Consider the following 19,612-nt stretch of genomic DNA (forward strand, 5'->3'; position numbering starts at 1 on the left):
TCAGGGGTTACGCCTGGCTATGCGCTCAGAAATCGCTACTGTCTTGGGGGACCAGATGGGATGCTGGGGTATCGAACCGTGGTCTGTCCTAGGGTAGTGAGTGCAGGCAAACACCCTACTGCCTGAGCCACTGTTCTGGCCCCTGGTTGTTATTTTGGGGGGGGGGGGCACACTCAGTAATGCTCAGGGGTTACTCCTGGCTATGCACTCAGAAATTGCTCCTGGCTTGGGGACCATATGGGACGCCGGGGATCAAACCAGGTTCTTCCTGGGTCAGCACATTCGAGGCAAACACCCTACCACTGTGTTATTGATCTGACCTTGACCCTGGTTGGTTTTTTTATTTTGGTAGAAAATTCAGGATGGGGGCTCGGAGAGGTAGCACAGCGGTGTTTGCCTTGCAAGCAGCCTATCTAGGACCAAAGGTGGTTGGTTCGAATCCCGGTGTCCCATATGGTCCCCCGTGCCTGCCAGGAGCTATTTCTGAGCAGACAGCCTGGAGTAACTCCTGAGTATGGCCGGGTGTGGCCCAAAAACCAAAAAAAAAAAAAAAAAAAAAGAAAGAAAATTCAGGATGGATTTGCCATCTTCACTGTCTTCAAGTATTTATTTCAAAGCACTGAGTCCATTAATGTTGCCATGTGGCCTTCAAGACCAGGAAACCTACTTCATTTCCCCAAACCCTGACCCCTCCACACCCCCAGAACCTGCCTTTGTAGCTCCCTGGCCTAGGAGCCTCTTAGGGGAACCCAGGGGCCTTCCTGTGTGTCCCTTTGCTCTAGGGCCACACTGTGTTTCTCTTGCACAGTGTGTGCAAGTTTGGCCAAGGGCCACTTGGATCACTTCCACCTTTCAGCGACAGTGCATCAAGCCATTCATGTGCATGCCAGTGTCTATGTGAGTTATTGATCTCAGTTCTGCTGGGCATTTGTGCAGAGGTGCAGTTGCTGAATCCTTCTTTTATTTTATTTTATTTTATTTTATATTATTTTATTTTATTTTATTTTATTTTTTTTTTTTTTTCCTCTCTGAATTCCCCGCCCAGGACTCCACTTTTCCGGGCTCTTGTTGGCAGTATCGTGGTGGTTTTGCAGCAGCCATCCTCACGGGGGCGCTGCCTCACTGGGTTTTGGCTTGCATGTTCCATTTGGTGGGTGAGCACCCTTTTGCCTGTTGGTTGCACCTTCCAGAGAAAGGTTCCTTTGAGACCTTTGCCTATTAATTGATCAGTGGTTTTGTTGTTGAGTAGCCGAAGTTGTAGCATATTCTGCTCATTAATACCTTTCCAGTGTTACCCCTCCCCAAAGCCAAATGCTAATCTTACCTGATGGTCAGACCAGCCCACAGCTGGGAGGGGTCTGTGGTTGGTAGTAAAAGTGGCTGAGGGAGAGGTGACAAGGGCTCTACAAGAAGAGGCAGCATGGAGAGATGAGAGACAGGATAGATGTAGGAGCAGGAAAGAGGCTGTTGAGCTTAGAAGCCATGTGAGATATGCACAAGGCGATTAGGGCCTTATTAATAAAATTGGATGTCTCCTGAAATCTGACTGCTGTGGGACATTTCTTCGCCGTCATTCTGATACTTACAGAACTGCCAGGCCAGAGGGGCTGGTCCAAGAAAGGCCTCACCATCCACTCCATGCGATGAAAGGAATTTATAATTAATATTTAATACAACACCCAGATATATGATTTTCATGTCTTTTTTCCCATTCCTTAGGTTACTCATTTATGCATTTGATATGGTACCACAATGCAAAAGAGTTTCTATTGTGATGTAGTTCCAGTTTCTGACTTTTTGTTGTTCTTTCTTGTGCCTTTTGGTGTCATATTCAGAAATCAGTGCTAGACTTAATATCACACAAGCTTTATATTTAGGATTTTGATCCATTTTGAGTTCATTTTTTGAGTCCAACTTGCTTTTATTTATTTATTTTTTGCATGTAGATGCCCAGTTTTCTCAACAGCAATGATTGAAATGACTGTCTATTCCTCACTGAATAGTCCTAGAAACCTTGTCAAACCATTATTTGGCTTTGCATGGGAAAGTTTATTTTGTGGGTTTCCTTCTCATCCTATCAGTCTATATATCTGCCTTTCTTCCAGTATTTTTCTTAAAATAATTATTTTGTGGGTTGGAGAGATAGCACAACAGTAGGGTGTTTGCCTTGCATGTAGTCAAACCAGGAAGGACCAGGTTTGATCCCTGCCATCTCTTATGGTCCCCTGAGCCTGCCAGGAGTGATTTCTGCTCAAGAGCCAGGAGTACCCTGATCACCACTGGGTATGGCTCAAAAACCAAATATATATATTTATTTATTACATTTTATTTAGAGTTGTTTGCATTTAATAGCAAAGTTGAGCCAATGGGACAGAGATTCACCAATATTATTGCTTCCGCTCTGCACATTCTTCCTCACTTTCAGAAGCCGACAGCACTTGGCTGTTAGTCTTAACTGATAAATTCACACTGATCATTATCACCCCACATCCAGAGTCATACTAGCACCCCTCTTGATGCTATCTATTCTGTGGACTTGGACAGTGCATTAAAAAGACATGTGCCTACCATCGTGGTATATAGAATAGAATATTTTTCTGTCCTAAAACTGTAATGTGCCATGATTCATTCCTCTCTGTTCCCAGTCCATGGCAGTAACTGATCTTTGATTGTCACCATCATTTCCACCACCTTTTCCAGATGGGGATTTAGTTGGAAGAGGGCCTTAGAAAAAAAGGGGCCGGAGAGATAGCATGGAGGTAAGGCATTTACCTTTCATGCAGATGGTCATCGGTTCGAATCCCGGCATCCCATATGGTCCCCTGTGCATGCCAGGAACAATTTCTGAGCACGGAGCCAGGAAAAACCCCTGAGCACTGCTGGGTGTGACCCAAAAACCACAAAAAAAAAAAAAAAGAAAGAAAGAAAGAAAAAAAAAAGAAAAATGACCAAACAACTATAGTTTACAAAGTTGTTCATAATATAGTGACTTCTGGCCTTCTATGTTCCAACACCAGTTCTACCATCAGTGTGACCTTCCCTCCACCATTGTCCCCAGTTTCCCACCCACCTCACCAGCCTGCCTCCTCAGCAGGCAAAAACAAATAATTTCCTAGGGGCTGGAGAAATAGCACAGCAGGTAGGGTGTTTTCCTTGCACATGGCTGACCTGGGTTCAACCCCTGGCATCCCATATGGCCCACCAAGCCTGCCAGTCGTGATTTTGTAGAGCAGTGCCAGGAGTAACCACTGGGTAAACACCACTTGTAAACAAGCAAACAAACAATATCTACTACATATAGGAAATCAAGAATCAGGCTTCTTTCATTTAGAAATATGCATTTTAGATTTATCTCTATAACCCCATGAAATGGAGCTCTTTTGTTTCATTCATGGATATAATTCCATTCTCTGGTTTTACCACAATGTGTTAAAGTACATATCGGTGTTTCCAAGCTTAGGCAGTTCTGAATAACATTGTGATGAACATTGTGTGAATGCTTTGTGTGTATGTGTACATACATTTTCAGCTCTGGGCGAATTCTAAGGAGCAGAATTGCTCAAATACCAAGGGGAGGCTTTCGCATGAGACAAACTGATCAACTGCAGACTTTTCCAAAAGGACTTCACCATTTTGCATTCCCACCTACAGTGAATGAGTCTTTTTTTTTTTTTTTTTTTTTTGATTTTTAGGTCACACCCGGCAGTGCTCAGGGATTACTTCTGGCTCCATGCTCAGAAATCGCTCCTGGCAGGCATGGGGGACCATATGGGATGCCGGGATTCAAACCAGTGACCTTCTGCATGAAAGGCAAACGCCTTACCTCCATGCTATCTCTCCGGTCCCAGTGAATGAGAATTCTTGTTCTATATCATCACCATCATTTGATAGGATTTTGGGGTTTTTGGTCATTTAATCAGATTTTTATTTTAGTAAGTGTGATATCATGCAGCTTTCTTCATTTTAAGATTGTTTAGGATCTCTTGAAATTCTTATATAAATTTTAGGATGAACTTTAAAATTTATTTTAAAAAAATTATTGGGATTTTGGTAGGGATTGCATTGAATCTGTGGATGACTTAGGTTGGTATTGAAATATTAGCAATGTAAAGTCTTCCAATCCATGAACATCGGATGTCTTCCCGCTTGAGTGAGTCTTTGATTTCTTCCAGCAACCTTTTGTAGTTTCAGTGTCTAAGTCATTTTCTTCTTCTTCTTCTTTTTTTTTTTGTTTTTTGGGCCACACCCATTTGACACTCAGGGGTTACTCCTGGCTATGCACTCAGAAATTGCTCCTGGCTTGGGGGGACCATATGGGATGCCGGGGGATCCAACCGCTGTCTGTCCTGGTAGCACTTGCAAGGCAGACACCTTACCTCTAGCGCCACCTCTCCGGCCCCCATTTTCTTCTTTTTAAATTATTTTTGTATCGTTCATGGTTAGTACATAGAAAAATAGCTTAATTTTGTGTCCTGCTGCTTTTTATTGGGGGGGGGGGACGGTCACACCTGGTGGCTCTCAGGGGTTACTCCTGGCTCTGTGCTCAGAAATTGCGCCTGGCTCAAGGGACCATATGGGATGCTTGGAATTGAACCACTGTTGGTCCTGGGCTGACTGAGTGTGAGGCAAATGTCCTACCACTGTGCTACCACTCTGGCTCCTATCCTGCAGCTTTGCTATGTTTGCTATTGTGAAATTTTTTTATTTTTTAGTTTTTGGGTCACACCTGGCAGCACTCAGGGGTTTCTCCTGGCTCTACACTCAGAAATCGCTCCTGGCAGGCTCGGGGGACCATATGGGATGCTGGGATTTGAACCACCATCCTTCTGCATGCAAGGCAAATGCCTTACCTCCATGCTATCTCTCTGGCCTCGAAAATGTAATTTTTTTTTTAAAGGTAGATTCTCGAAATGAACTAGAGGAATTTCTGAAACTTTTTTTTCTGTTTGTTTGTTTAAGAAACAAACACCAGCAGGTGTTCACGGGTTAGTCCTGATTCTGCACTCAGAGATCCCTCCTGGCTGGGCTTAGGGACACTTGGGTGCCAGGGATCAAATCCGGGTTGGCCATGTACAAGGCAAGACCCCCACCCACTGGACTATCTCTCTGGCCCCAAACTTCTGGAAGACTGATTTGAGGTTTATAAGTGTGTTGAGGCTTGAAGGATGACCTTGAGCATCAGGAGATATTGGTCGACCATTGATACTGCACAGATGTTGGCCCCGTATCGCTGTCAGCGACTCCACTTTGATCCCAGTTATTCTTTGTTTGGGTGGTCTGTTTAGAGAAACTTCTCTAAAGACTGTCCACTCAGCGATCCTTTCTTTAGTTGTTTTGATAAACCTCTCTGGGGAAGTTATTTTTCTCTTTTCTATATTAGCATTGAACAGCTGGAAGACACTAACTTATGCCATATCTCTTTGTATTTATGACTGCTGAATTAATAACTCCCGTCTCTTGGATGCAAAGAGAATGAGTGAAATGCTCTAAATTATAGATGCAAGTTGTTAACGCTAATAGAGCGTGGAACATATGCCTCAGTTTGGCAGGGCTGTGAAATGATGGGAAGGATTTGAGGGCCTGGGCCTGGTTGTCTTGGTTTTCGTTTGGAACTCAGAGAGTGTTGATTCCCCCTCAACCCCATTTTATTTGCGATGCTGTGCCCGTCCTTGGACACATAGCCTTTCACCTTGGAATAGAGTTAAAAATCCTGATGAACTATATTCTTAGAACAGAAGAAAATGACTTTATTTAATGTGCTGTCACTTTTCATTTGGACTTATAATAAACAAGCTCTCAGTATAAACTAGCATATCTTAACATTTAAAAAACTAGCATTTTTTGTTTGTTTGGTTTTGGGGCAAACCTGGCAGTGCTCAGGGCTTACTCCTGGATCTGCATTCAGGGATCACTCCCGGTGGGGATTGGGGGAATCATAGGAGGTGCCGAAGACTAAAACTGGGTCAGCTGCATGCAAGGCGAGGCCTCTACCTCCTGTACTATTTCTTTGGCCCCTCATGTCCTAACTTTTTTTTTTTTTTTTGGTTTTTGGGCCACACCCGGTGACACTCAGGGGTTACTCCTGGCTATGCGCTCAGAAGTCGCTCCTGGCTTGGGGGACCATATGGGACGCCGGGGGATCGAACCACGGTCCGTCCTAGGCTAGCTCAGGCAAGGCAGGCACCTTACCTCTAGTGCCACCGCCCGGCCCCAACTCATGTCCTAACTTATATATAACTTAATAAACTCAAAAGGTAGTAGGCTATCGTGAAAAGAATCCCTCATTATCTTAATCCCTAAAAATTAGGGATTTTTCTGGTTAGGGGTCACAGATACCCTATAGCTTATGTAAGGAGGGGCCATATTCTAAGGCCCATCTGCAGGTCTCATGGTTTGTAGGGACAGCCGGACCCTGGCCGGAGTGGCAGTGGGACCCGGAAGCGCTGGCAGTGTGAGGTCACTCAGCCTGTCGTGGGTCACTCAGTCTCTCTCCTTTCTTCCCTCTCAGCAGACAGGCTGCTTTTGTGCAGCTGCACATAGCTGGCCAGCTCTGTCTTTTCGTCACTTCAGATGTTGGGGGTCAGCAGAGGCTGTCCGACATCTCTTATTTCTAGGTTCCTGGAAGAGAGAATCTCAAGTCAGTGGATCACTCTTGCTCTGTTCATTTATTCATTAAAAAAATGTCTTTATACAGAATGTGTGTTTGCAACAGTTTTAGGTGCCAGGGATTCCGTGCCGTGTGTGTGTGTGTGTGTGTGTGTGTGAGAGAGAGAGAGAGAGAGAGACAGAGACAGAGAGAGAGACAGAGAGAGACAGAGAGAGAGACAGAGAGAGACGAGAGAGACACAGACAGACAGACAGACAGACAGACAAAATGTTCAAAGAAGGGGAATAGGGGACTCAGGCAGCCTGAACTCAAATGTGGTTTTGCCTCTTCCCAGCTCTGTGTGACCTTGACCATGTTGGATGATTTCTCTCAGCCCCAGATTTCCGCATCAGTGAGGTGGGGAGAAACTTTGGAGGGGGCAGATTGGGGGATGAAAGGGAAGAACACCCTGTGAGACCCTGACAGATCGCTTCCTACACATTGCTTCCCCCCACCTCCTTCACTGAGACCTCACGGCAAGATGTCTCCTCTGGAAGTGGCTTCTTCACCCACTCCTGCTCACACCCTTAGGACTGCTGTTGGCTGATCTAGTGAATGCCAGGGCACTGAAAACTGTGAACGTCGAACCTCTTTGTTCTTAGCTCTTGTTTTGTTTATTTTGGGGCCATGCTCAGCAGGACTCAGGGATCACTCCTGGTGGTGCTCAGTGAGCCAAACATATGGGATGCTGGGGATTGAACTTGGGTCAGCTGCATGCAAAGCTAGGGTCCTGCCTACTGTATACTCACTCTGGTCCCATCAGCGCTCAGGGGTTCCTCCTGGCTCTCCGCTCAGAAATTTCTCCTGGCAGGCTTGGGGGACCATATGGGTTGCTGGGATTCGAACCACCGTCCTTCTGCATGAAAGGCAAATGCCTTACCTCCATGCTATCTCTCTGGCCCCTCTTCTTTTTGTTAAATTATTAATGCCTTAATTTAAGCATCATGATTACAAACACGTTTGTAGTTAGGTTTCAGTCATAAAAAAGTCCTCCCCCCTGCACCAGCTCTTTGTTCTTCATCACCTCTTTCTCTTTCTTCTAGTTTCCCTTCGGCCGACGCTTGCCTTGTGACATCTACTGGCATGGAGTTTCTTTTCACGACAGTGACATCCTCTCTGGCCAAGTGAACAAGTTCCCAGGTAGTTGCGGGGGACAGCTGGCAACTAAAAAAGGTTTCTCAGGCCCAGTCTCGGGGTTCACGAGTGTCCCAGGGGCAAGGCAGCATTTGGAAGTCGATCTCCAGGGCTCCCAGAGAGAACTGCTGCCATATATTGCCAGGCGGAGGGTGGGGGCCATCCCTGTGGTGGGGCGGGGGTACATCATTGGAGCCTCACCGTCCCAGGGCTCCAGAAGTGACAGTGCAGGAAACTGGGGTTCCCTGGAAGAAGGGTATGATTTCCACCTTTGGAATTATCAGAGATGGGTGCTGTGGGGAATGTGGTGAGGGGTCTATAATTTTGCGAAAATTGCACTCAAATAATTTGCAGGAAGGCAGGAGTTCCCACCTCTAGGGATCTGTTACAGAAGAGGGTGAGCGGCTTCCCTCCTCTTGACCTATATTCTGGGATACTGGCTCTGGAAACCCAAGCACACACCCCGCCCCATCTCTATCCTAGGGACCGGAGGTTGCAGGCAGCCTTGAAAGAGCAGGGTCTGAAGAAATAAACTTGTTTTAATATAAAACATATAAATGTTTATGTATATAACATATATATATATAAAATATAGTATAAATGGCGTCCTTGTTTGGGTGTCATTTGTTGTTTTAATCTAAAACAAAGAGTCCTAGTGTTGGTGTGGGGATGGTGAGGCCTTTCTGGGCTTGACCGGGCTCCTGTAGCCCCTACGGCCTGGCAGGTCTGAAGGTTGCAGGATAAAAGGTGGAGAGATTAACAAAACAGTCAGATGAAGTTCCAGGAGTCAGCCAGCTTTATTTCACGGTCCTAACCTAACATATGCATTTCCTCACAGGGCTTCTCTGCTGAGCCTTTTCCTAGCAGCTACTTCTCTGCTCCTTCTGGCTCTCTCAGCCTCTGTCTCTCTTTCCGCTGCTTTTTCCAGGCTTCCTTGCTGACTTTGCTGAAGCTACTGCTGCTGCTTCTTTGCTGATGCTGAATCTGATGCTGAATCTCTCTGTTGAATCTCACTGTTGATTCTCGCTCTGCCAGTTCTCGCTTCTGCCATTCGCCTCTCTCTCACTTCTCTCTCCTTCTTAATCCCTCTCTCCCCCCATGCACACTCCTCTAGCTGCCCATTCCAGGTGAGGGTGGTTCTGATCATTCAGGTGGGATAAATAAGAAGTTGGGGAGGGGATATCCACCTTAAACCTCTCAATAGTTCAGCTAATGTTTGCCTGGTTACTTAATAGTCGTTAAGGCATAGATTCCATTTTTTCCCTCTTCAGGGCTGCTAATGCTATTCTCCTCCCCCCAAAAACCCCACAAAACACTGTTTTTGGAAAATGTGTTTTTTAAGTGAGGCATTTCAAGCCCCTCTGGGTCAATGAAAGAGATCTGACCCATGTCAGTGTGAGGACTTTTTTTGTTTTGTTTTTTGGGTCACACCCGGCAGCACTCAAGGGTTACTTCTGGCTCCACGCTCAGAAATCGCTCCTGGCAGGCTCGGGGAGACCATATGGGACTCGGGGATTTGAACCAATGACCTTCTACATGAAAGGCAAACATCTTACCTCCATGCTGTCTCTCCAGCCCCAAGGACTTATAACAGGCCATCTCCATTCCTCTTGCCTGAAACCCTAAACTTTGCTGTGGTGTTCTTACCATTATTAATTCAGCTCCTGCTGAAAGATATTTTTCTTTTCTTTTCTTTTTTTCTTGTTTCTTTTTTCTGGCTACACCCATTGGTGCTCAGGGGTTACTTCAGGCTCTGTGCTCAGAAATCGCTCCTGGCAGGCTCAGGGAACCATATGGGATGCCGGGAATCGAACCTCGGTTTGTTCCTGTGGGCCACATGCAAGGCAAACACCCTATTGCTGTATTATCTCTCCGGCTCCAAGGTATTTATTTTCTTCGTCTATACCTGTAATGTCGATGGAAGACGAAAACAAAACAACTTTATCAAGTTTCCCAATGAGTAGTCAAGACACCATTATTTAATATTCTCTAGGGCAGCAAAATGGAACAGGCCTCAGAAATGCATATGGTGGCTCCAAATGAAGGTGGGAATTGGGTTTTACATGCAAGATAAAACTTGCATTTAAACTCTATATTCATCATTTGACAAAGGATGGGATAATAAATATAATGGAATCTTACTCAGACAGAAGCTTTGCTTTTATGAGGAGAAAACAAACCTCCGCCGGGGCAGGGCTTTCCACAGGCATGGGCGCTGTGAGGGCCAGTCAGATCCCGCCTGGTGTCGATCTCGCCTGAAAAGGCGGCTTATAGGGTTGCGGGTTGGGAGAGGCTCAGGCCGGGTCCGTGTTTGAGCTGGGGGCCTCGAAGACCGTGTCTCACGGCTTCTCTTCTCTTCCTCCCAGGCATGACGGAGATGGTGCGCAAGATCACCCTGAGCAGAGCCGTGAGGATCATGCAGAGCCTGTTTCCTGAGGAATATAACTTCTACCCTCGCTCCTGGATTCTGCCTGACGAGCTACAGCTCTTCATCACTCAGGTAGATGCGCTCACGCCACCCCCAGGCCCTCAAATTGCACCGCTTTTGCTTCTGGATCTTGGGGTGATGGGTGATGGGTGCTGTGCCTGGGATGCCACGTGCTGGGGGCTGAGTCCTGGTCCTGGAAACAGGCACTGGAAACTGAATCCTGGGTGCTGTGTGCCTAGAGCAGAGTCCCTGGGAACTGAATCCTGGGAGCTGAGACCTGGGTCATGTATGCTGGAAACTGAGTCCTGGGAACTGAGTCCTGGGTGCCATGTACTGGGAGCTGAGTCCTGGGTCCTGTATGATGGAATTGAGTCCTGGGTGTTGAGTACTGGGAACTGAGTACTAGATGCTGAGTGTTAGGAGCTGAAGCTTTGGTGCAGAGCACCTGCAACCAAGGCCAGTTGCGCTGAGGGAGGCCCATACAGATGATGTCTGGGGTAGGGTCAGGTTCTTGCTACTGCCCACATTATCTCTGTTCCTCTCGGCAGTCTTGGGAAGCAGCTTGTTTGACAGTCCCGACTCCCCACCGCCTTGTACGGAGGAGGGAACTCAGGTTTTGAGAAATCAAACAACTTGTTTGAGAAAGAGAATTGAGTTCTCGAGGCCTAAGCTTCTTAGTGCCTACATCCTATTGACTCCCTGTGGTTTGTGTTTTAACATTAAATGATAACACTAGTAATGAAATTATGAGTCATTAAACACAAATTGCTTGAAGGAGTCTTTTTTAAAAAGGAGGCGCTCAGTAGGATGGTGACCTGAACACTTCGTTGTTTTTTTATTTGTTTTTTGAGCCACACCTGGAGGTGCTTAGGGGTTTTTCTGACTCTGCATTCAGGAAGCCTGGTAGGCTCTGGGGACCATATTGGATGCTGGGGATGGAACCTGCATGCAAGACAAACACCCTACCTTTTGGTCACATGAACTCCTTTGTTTAAAAGGCATCAAACTAATAGCTTAACATGAGTAAATGTTATTATATGTAAATTATATTATGATAAAATTAAATACCATATTTATTTATTTATTTGTTTTTTGTTTTTTGGGTCACACCCGGCGGTGCTCAGGGGTTACTCCTGGCTGTCTGCTCAGAAATAGCTCCTGGCAGGCACAGGGGACAATATGGGACACCGGGATTCGAACCAACCACCTTTGGTCCTGGATTGGCTGCTAGCAAGGCAAACGCCGCTGTGCTATCTCTCCCGGGCCCAAATACCATATTTTTTATACCATAAGATGCACTCCCTCCCTCCAAAGATGGGGGAAATGTCTGTGCATCTTATGAAACAAATGAGGCCTGAGTGCAGGGAACTTTTTTTTATATTAACCAAAAAGTTTTTAAAATCATGTTTTTTATTTTCTACCGTAAAGAAAAAGTTAGGTAAACGTGTTTAACCTGCTGTGGACCGGCGTATTATAAATATACTTCGGCCTCGCAGGCCTGTTGTTCCCACCTGGCATCTCCTGATGTCTCATTTTCCTCGTTTAAAAACTATGTGCATCTTATAGAGCGAAAAATATGGTGTAAGGAGGAACCATCAACCTTTCCCTCAAAATACCCCCCAGTTTCCACTATGGCTACCCTACTTAGTGACTATGGGTATGTGGAAGACTTTAGTCACCCCTTCCTAGAGCTGTCTGACATTTGTGCATAACTTTATGTCCCCCTGTGGCAAGGACCACCAACCCCGCAACCATGCCCTCAGCCACAAATGTGTAACTCTCATGACCGATGAGTTTTGCCAGTTTAACCAATTTGTATAAAAGGTATGGGGGGGGGGAAGAAAAGTATCATATCAGGTGCTCACAGGATTCTGGCTTTTCTTTTTCCTTCAGAATCCTGCTTTTGATACTCCTTCGTGCTGAGTATCAGTCATTTGTATTTTGATTTGTGTGAAATCATGTGGGGACATACCACAGTTGACTTATCCATCCACCAATTGATGGACACTTGAGTTCATTCCATTTTGTGGCGAGGGGGATATTGTAAGTAAAGTCATGATTAACTCATGCTAAGTTATTGTATGAGAAATGCACCACAACAACTAAACAACTAAACTAAACTTGAAAAAGAGGGAGTGTATTGGCAGGCAGACTGTCTTAAATTCGGAAGATTGTCTAATCAGCATGAGACTGGAGGAGCAAGCTCTGAAGAGAGGCAGTAGGACATAGTTTTATGTCCCAGAGAGCTAGGGTGATGAAGCAACTTATGCATGAACCAGAAATTTCCTACAAAATGTGTTGGGTTTTTGGGTTTGCTTGTTTTGTTTTTGGGCCACACCTGGTGGTACTTAAGCTCTGTGCTCAGGAATTATTCCTGGTGGTGCTCGGGAGACCATATGGGATGCCGAGGATGAAGCCCGGATTGGCAACATACAGGCAAGCACCTTCCACACTGTACTATCTCCCCAGTTCCCCCAAAATGAATATATTTATGAGGGAGAACTCTGAGTTCTCTCAGTTGTAGAACAATGGACATAACATATATATAGAAAATGGCAGAGAAAGGCCATGGTGTGGGTTTTAGTAAGATAGTGAATGAAAGGTGACTAGAAGTGGGGGAGATTGACCTCAATCTCTGACAACTAGTACTGTTTGGCCAGGGCCTGGGATCCTTCTCGAAGATGTCTGGTTCTTTTTTGGCCCAGTCAGAGTCAAGACACTAACAAGATTCTTCTCCCAGGCAAGAAGATCACAACGACTCTCAAAACTCAGGTCCCAGGCCAATCTGTTTTAGCTTTTTCTCACCCGGAGCGTCTTAAGTGTCTCCGGGGAAAAGAGAAGAAGCAAAGCCCCACAACTCTTTGTCATTGTTTTGCAGGTGTAAGTTTGCATTTCTCTTGGAAACTATGAGGGGTGGAGCTTCTGCATTCTATCGACATGATCATGTGGATATATATATATATATATATATATATATATATATATATATATATATATAATGCACACTGTACGTACGCAGTGTGTTGCGGGCTGAACTTGTTAGGCTCCAAGAAACGACCACCAACCCACATTCTGAGAAACATAGACCCAGGACAATAATGTACGTCACACATGGGATTTATTAGACCAGTGAACACTAAGGTTCAGAATGATGCAGGGCCCCAGAGCATCAGCAGTTCAGGGCTTAAATGCCCTAGCAGGGGTCTCAAACTCGCGGCCTGCGCAGCCCTCCGTACAACATTTTGTGGCCCGTGGCCAGCCTTCAAATATTGCAGTATTCGCGATTATTCGATTACCGAATGATCACAATAAAAATCGCATTAGTAAGAAAAGAATCGCATTAAACATTCGCATACCCCGAGCAGTTCCGTTCAGGGTATGCAAATGTTTAATGCGATTTTTTGCGATATTTTTTCTTACTAATGCGATTTTTTATTGTGAATATTCGGTAAGCGAAATCCCTTATGCGGCCCTGCCTCACCCTGACTTTGCCTCCTGCGGCCCCCAGGTAAATTGAGTTTGAGACCCCTGGTCTAGGGGTTCAAACAACTGTGTCATAGTTCAAAGAGTGCACACATAAATCAAACAGTAACAAATTTAAACATTTAGACCACTCAAAGAGCTTATCTTAGGCCCTAACCCACATCCTGGTACAGGATGGTGAGCTCCTGTGGATACAGATCCCCCGGTGATGTTTATAGATCCCCCTGTGAGGAATTTTTCCTGGCTATTATCTGCCCTGCCTGCCATCTTACAGATGCCTGGTAAGGGCACAGCCTGTCATTTACATCCCCAAGCAAGCAGAACCTAGAAGCCAAAGCAATGTTAGTTCTGAACTACTTCTTCATACTTCTCTTTCACGTTTATTTCACTTTAACAGACTCTGTGGGAGAAGGGCAGATTGTTCTTCCGAAGTGCCCACCAGCACTTCACGTGGCCCGTGAGAACTCTGTTCCTTCCACCTCGAGTCCACATCCTTCCACAGCCCTTCGTACTATTAGTCTTTTTGTCATCCGAAACCTTCTGGTAGGTGTAAAGCCGTAACTCTTCGTGCTTTTAATTACCCATGACTAAATGTTGAGAATTTTTTTTATTTGGTGTTTTGTTTGTTTGTTGGGAACCTTTTGTTTCTTGGCCACACTGGTGAAATATGTTGGCTACTCTTGGCTTTGCTCAGGAGACCGTGTGGAGCTGGGAATCAAGCCCAGGGCTCCACATGTGCTCTAATATTTGAGCTACCCTCTTGATCCTCGGTGTTGAGAATGCTCTGGCTATTTGAATCTCTTTTTGGTGAAGTGTGTTGGTGTTCACAATTTTTGCTCATTTTAACAAACATTTATTTTATTCTATTTTATTATTTTGCTTTTTGGGTCACACCCTGTGATGCTCAGGAGCTACTCCTGGCTGTGCTCTCAGAAATTGCCTCTGGCTCGGTGGACCATATGAGATGTCGGGGGATCCAACCAAGGTCCGTCCTGGATCGACTGTGTGCAAGGCCCTACTGCTGCGCTATTGCTCTGGCCCCAACATTTTATTATTTTTTTAAGTGTAGATTTTGGACATATTCTGTGTATGATTCTTTGTATCTTTATTGTGATTTATTCGTATAGGCAATATGAATACTGTATCACATTTCCGTTTTAATCTTAAATTTTTATTTCTAACTTTCAAAGAGCCAAAGTTTGCAGTTCTGGTGAAGTTGAATCTTGTCAGTTTAAATTTTTCTTTGGTAGTCTGTGTTTATTTACTTAAGATTTTTGTGATCTCTTTTGTTTGTTTTGTTTTGGGGCCATACCCCAAAACACTTGGTGATGCTCAAGGATAGCTCCTAGCTCTGCATTCAGGAATCACTCACAGTGGGGCTTCTGTTGGTGTAAGACAAGCGCCTGAGCCCCTACTCTCTCTCTCTGGCAACCCCTTGTGTGATCTCTCAAGACTTCTTTTTCTCTTCAAGGGTAGTGAGAATTTATGGTTTTTCCTCCACAACTTTTACATTTAGCATTTACATCTGAGTCTCTGATCCCCTTCCAAGGTAGTTTTATATTTATAGCCTTACACTAGGGTTGAAGTAACATTATTTTTCCCATTTGGCTATTCAGTGATTTCAGTACCTTTGTTGAAATGATTGTCATTTGCTTCTGTAGAATTGTCTAGGCTTCCTTGCCGAAAACCAGTTGGCCATATATACTCTATATGGCTTCTTGAGTCTGTTTTGTTCCTTTTTTCTGTTGTTCACTCTTAAGTTAGTACCTCATATTGCCTTTATGACTATAGCTTAATGGTTGGCCTTAAAATCAAGTAGTCGGGCCGGGCGGTGGCGCTAAAGGTAAGGTGCCTGCCTTGCCTGCGCTAGCCTTGGACGGACCGAGGTTCGATCCCCCGGTGTCCCATATGGTCCCCCAAGCCAGGAGCAACTTCTGAGCGCATAGCCAGGAGTAACTCCTGAGCATTACTGGGTGTGGCCCAAAAAACAAACAAAAAAAAAAATCAAGTAGTCCTTTTCTTGATCTGGAGGCTAGCTTTAGCCGGCATGGGGTTTGGGGAGACCCCATGTCGAAGGCCTTCTCCCTAACTTGGGTGCGCTGGGAGCCTTGATAGGCCCCCAGCCTTCCCCTCTTCTGCCCCGGCCTCCAGGCCTTCCTTCCCTGGGTGCCAGCCCAGGTGGCCAGACAAGGTGGGTGTTGGGTGGTCCCTCCTGGATGGTGGGTCCTAACTTGGAGTGTGCTTAGATTTGCTCGGTTGCACTAAGATTGTCACTGGCAATTTCTTACCAGTCTACATGTACAAAGCCGCACAGGAGCTTGTGCCCCTGCGTGTGTATGTGTGTATATATATAAAGAGTATTCCCTATCCTTAAGTTATGTTTTGCGTATGCAGAATGTCTATTTTGTATTCTGCCCTTTTCCACACCCCTACAAAGCTCATTTTTACTCCTTAACTCTCTCTTCCCCTCAACATTACTCTTTTTAACTTCAGTACCGCAAAATCCTAAACACAGACCAAAGCCGTGCACTGGAACTAACAACCCCCAACTATTTCAAAAGACATAAAATGGACACATATGTCTTTTGAATATTTTATGTGCTTTTTCTCTGAAAGGTAAAAGTCTTACTAAATATTCTCTTATACAGTGACGATTCTAACAAATTTTTATCTTTTCTTCTCTTTGTGAGCTGTTCAATAAGGAATTTTGGTGAAAGAGTCCCCCAGTTTATGCTTATGATTGAACCATGTTATGGGGATTGTTGGACTTTTTCTTATGGCCCCCATATGCACCGATAACGTCATGTGGCATTGTTCCTTGTTTGCGTAGGCACATTAAAATGGGAAAACACTATACATACAAATAAGATCTTATCTAATAGAGATTGGAACACACAAATCTTATAGTACAGCAGGACCTTACACCCTGAACATTTTTTTCTTTACCTATAGGTCTCTTGACTTAGTCATTAAAAACAATATATATATACCCAATCTGCATTTTCAATCTTCTTGTTGACAGTATATGATTACTGGGCCATTTTCTCATTTGACAATCTTTTTTAATTGTTCTGCTTAACCCATTTATTTACATTTAATGTAATCATCAGTGTTGTAGGATTTGAGCATGCCGTCTTTCTATTTCTTTTTTACTTATCCTTACTTTAGATAAATTTAATCTTTTCAGTATTTTTTAACCTCTTCTTTAGAGTTAATAGCTTTACCTCTTTTTAAAATGCCTTCAGCTTTGTTCATGGAATGTAGGTTCACGTTGGTTCACCGAGGGAGTATGGGCCATGTCTGGTTGTGCTCCTAGCCGTCCGTGCTCAGTGGCTGCTTCTGACTCTGGACTTAAAGGTTAGTCCAGATGGCATTTGGGGGGGCATTCATGTTGGAGATGGTATGGATCCAGGAACTCCGCATGCAAAGCATACATCCAGCACACTGAACTACTTATTGCTCCAACACGCTGATGTCCTTGCCTGATACAGACTCTCAGTTCATGTCCCTCGTTGAGTCTCATTCTCATTTCTCTTGTGTTTCCTCCTAGCTCTAAAAAGTTTTTTTTTTGGGGGGGGCAGGAGTGGTGGCACAAGGAGTAAGGTGTCTGCCTTACCTGTGCTAGCCTAGGACGGACTGCAGTTTGGTCCCCTGGCGTCCCATATGGGTTCCCCAAGCCAGGAGCGATTTCTGAGCACAAAGCCAGGAGTAATTCCACCGGTTGTGGCTCAAAATCCAAAAAAATAAATAGAATAAATAGAAAAAAGGCTATTGTTTTTTGGCCACACCTGACTGTGCCAGGAGTAGCTCTTGGCTCTGCACTCAGATAGGCTAAGAGGATCCTATGGGATGCTGAGGATCGAATCCTGGTAGGCCACATACAAGGCAAGTGCCCTACCCTCTGTACTATTCTTTGACCCAGCTCCACCAATTTCTATGCTTGGCTTTGTCTTTCATTATCTTGGCTCCTTTGAAGAGCGTCATCCAGTTTTCTTTTTAGAATTGCTATCAACTGGGTTTTGTCTAATTTCCCCCCTCATTACATTCAGATTGAACATTTTTTGGGTAATAATGTCCTCAAAGTCATGTTGTGACCTTTTTTTTGTTTTTTTGGTTTTTGGTTTTTGGGCCACACCCAGTGGTGCTCAGGGGTTATTCCTGGCTGTCTGCTCAGAAATAGCTCCTGGCAGGCACGGGGGACCATATGGGACACGGGGATTTGAACCAATCACCTTTGGTCCTGGATCGGCTGCTTGCAAGGCAAATGCCACTGTGCTATCTCTCCAGGCCCATGTTGTGACCTTTTAAGAGCTAAGAGCACCACCAGGTGTGGACTGCTCCCCACCAACACAATCTATATATACAGTCTAGATATCAAATATTTATATTGTTAATTTTTCTTAAATCAGCTTTGGGAGTTTTAAAATCTCTCAAGAAATTTGTCCTTTTTTCTCCCCTAAGTTGTGATAATTATTGGAATCAAGTTTTTTTTATATCACCTGTAATCCTTTTGCTGTCATCAGAATCTTTATTGATATTATCTCTCATTCAGAGAATTAATAATATGTTCTTTCCCCCTTATCAGTTCTGTGTGAAAGGTTATCAATTAGATCATGTGCTTTGTTGGACTAAAAGTCATATTTTTGAAAAGTGAACTCCTGTAGAGTTTATATATACACATATATATAGCTTTAGCTTATAATTTACTTTAAGTGGTATTATGCCATTTTGCCTGTAGCATAAGAATCTTATAATACTAGACTTCAATTTTTCACTCCTAGGCTTTATATTCTTTCTTATATTTTACTGCTATATAGGTCACAAGCACTGTGTTATTGTTATTACTATATAATATACTTATTTTGGAAGTATTTAAATAACAAGAACAAAGCATGTATTTTATTTGCTTGCCTTTGGGCCACACCTAGTGGTGTTCTGGGGTTACTCCTGAATCTGCGCCCAGGGGCCAATCAGCAATGCTCAGGGGACCATATGGGACGCCAGGGATCAAACCTAGGTTGGCCACGGGTAAGGCAAATGCCCTAGCTACTATGCTTTCACTCTGGCCCCCAAAACATGTATGTTCTTTTTTAGTTTAGTTTAGTTTTGCTTTTGGGTTATACCCAGCAGCGCTCAGGGGTTACTCCTGGCTCTACGCTCAGAAATCGCTCCTGGCAGGCTCAGGGGACCATATCGGATGCCAGGATTCGAACCACCATCTTCTGCATGCAAGGCAAATGCCCTACCTCCATGCCATCTCTCCAGCCTGCATGTATGTCCTTATGTAATAACCACAGCCAGTATTCATATCTTTATTTCTGCTTGGTATTATTTTTTCCTTTACTTAAAGAACTATTAGTTAAGCATTTTCTTTTAGTGATGGTCTTTTGATGATGAATTTTTTCTAAATCTTACTTTACCTTTATGTTTTGTGATTTTTTTTCTTTTGGAGGTAGGTGGGTTGAGGGTTGTGGAGTACACCCAGCTGTGCTCAAGGCTTACTCCTGGCTCTGTGCTCAGGGATCACTCCTGGAAGTGCTCAGGGGACCATGTATGGTACTGGGGATTGAACCTAGATTTGCCACATGCAAGGCGAGTACCTAATAACTGTTTTATCTCTCTGACTCCTTTTTTTTGTTTTTGTTTTTTTTGGGTGTCACACACTCCTGGCTCTATGCTCAGAAAGGGGACCATATGGGATGCCGGGATTTGAACCACTGACCTTTTGCGTGAAAGGCAAAGACCTTACCTCCATGCTATCTCTCTGGCCCCTTTTCTTTGTTTTTTTGAAAGATATTTTCAGAGGGTATAAAATTTTAGGTTGTATTTTTTTCTTTCAGTACTTTTAGCAGGTTGCTTCTCTGACTTCTTGTTTGTGTTTGCTCCAGACAAGAAGCCTGCCTCATCCTCCTGTCTGATCT

General features: G+C 44.5%; 1 protein-coding gene across 1 annotated transcript in view; it reads left to right on the top strand.

Moving 5' to 3' along the window:
* Positions 1 to 19,612, top strand: part of TTLL11 (tubulin tyrosine ligase like 11) — a 235,151-nt gene that overhangs the window by 46,596 nt on the left and 168,943 nt on the right. The window contains exons 2-3 of the mRNA XM_049773069.1: positions 7,690 to 7,786; positions 10,147 to 10,280. Coding sequence (XP_049629026.1) covers positions 7,690 to 7,786; positions 10,147 to 10,280 — 231 coding nt within the window. The remainder of the gene's footprint in view (positions 1 to 7,689; positions 7,787 to 10,146; positions 10,281 to 19,612) is intronic.

The sequence above is a fragment of the Suncus etruscus genome, chromosome 5 (assembly GCF_024139225.1).
Source record: "Suncus etruscus isolate mSunEtr1 chromosome 5, mSunEtr1.pri.cur, whole genome shotgun sequence".
Taxonomy (NCBI): Eukaryota; Metazoa; Chordata; class Mammalia; order Eulipotyphla; family Soricidae; genus Suncus; species Suncus etruscus.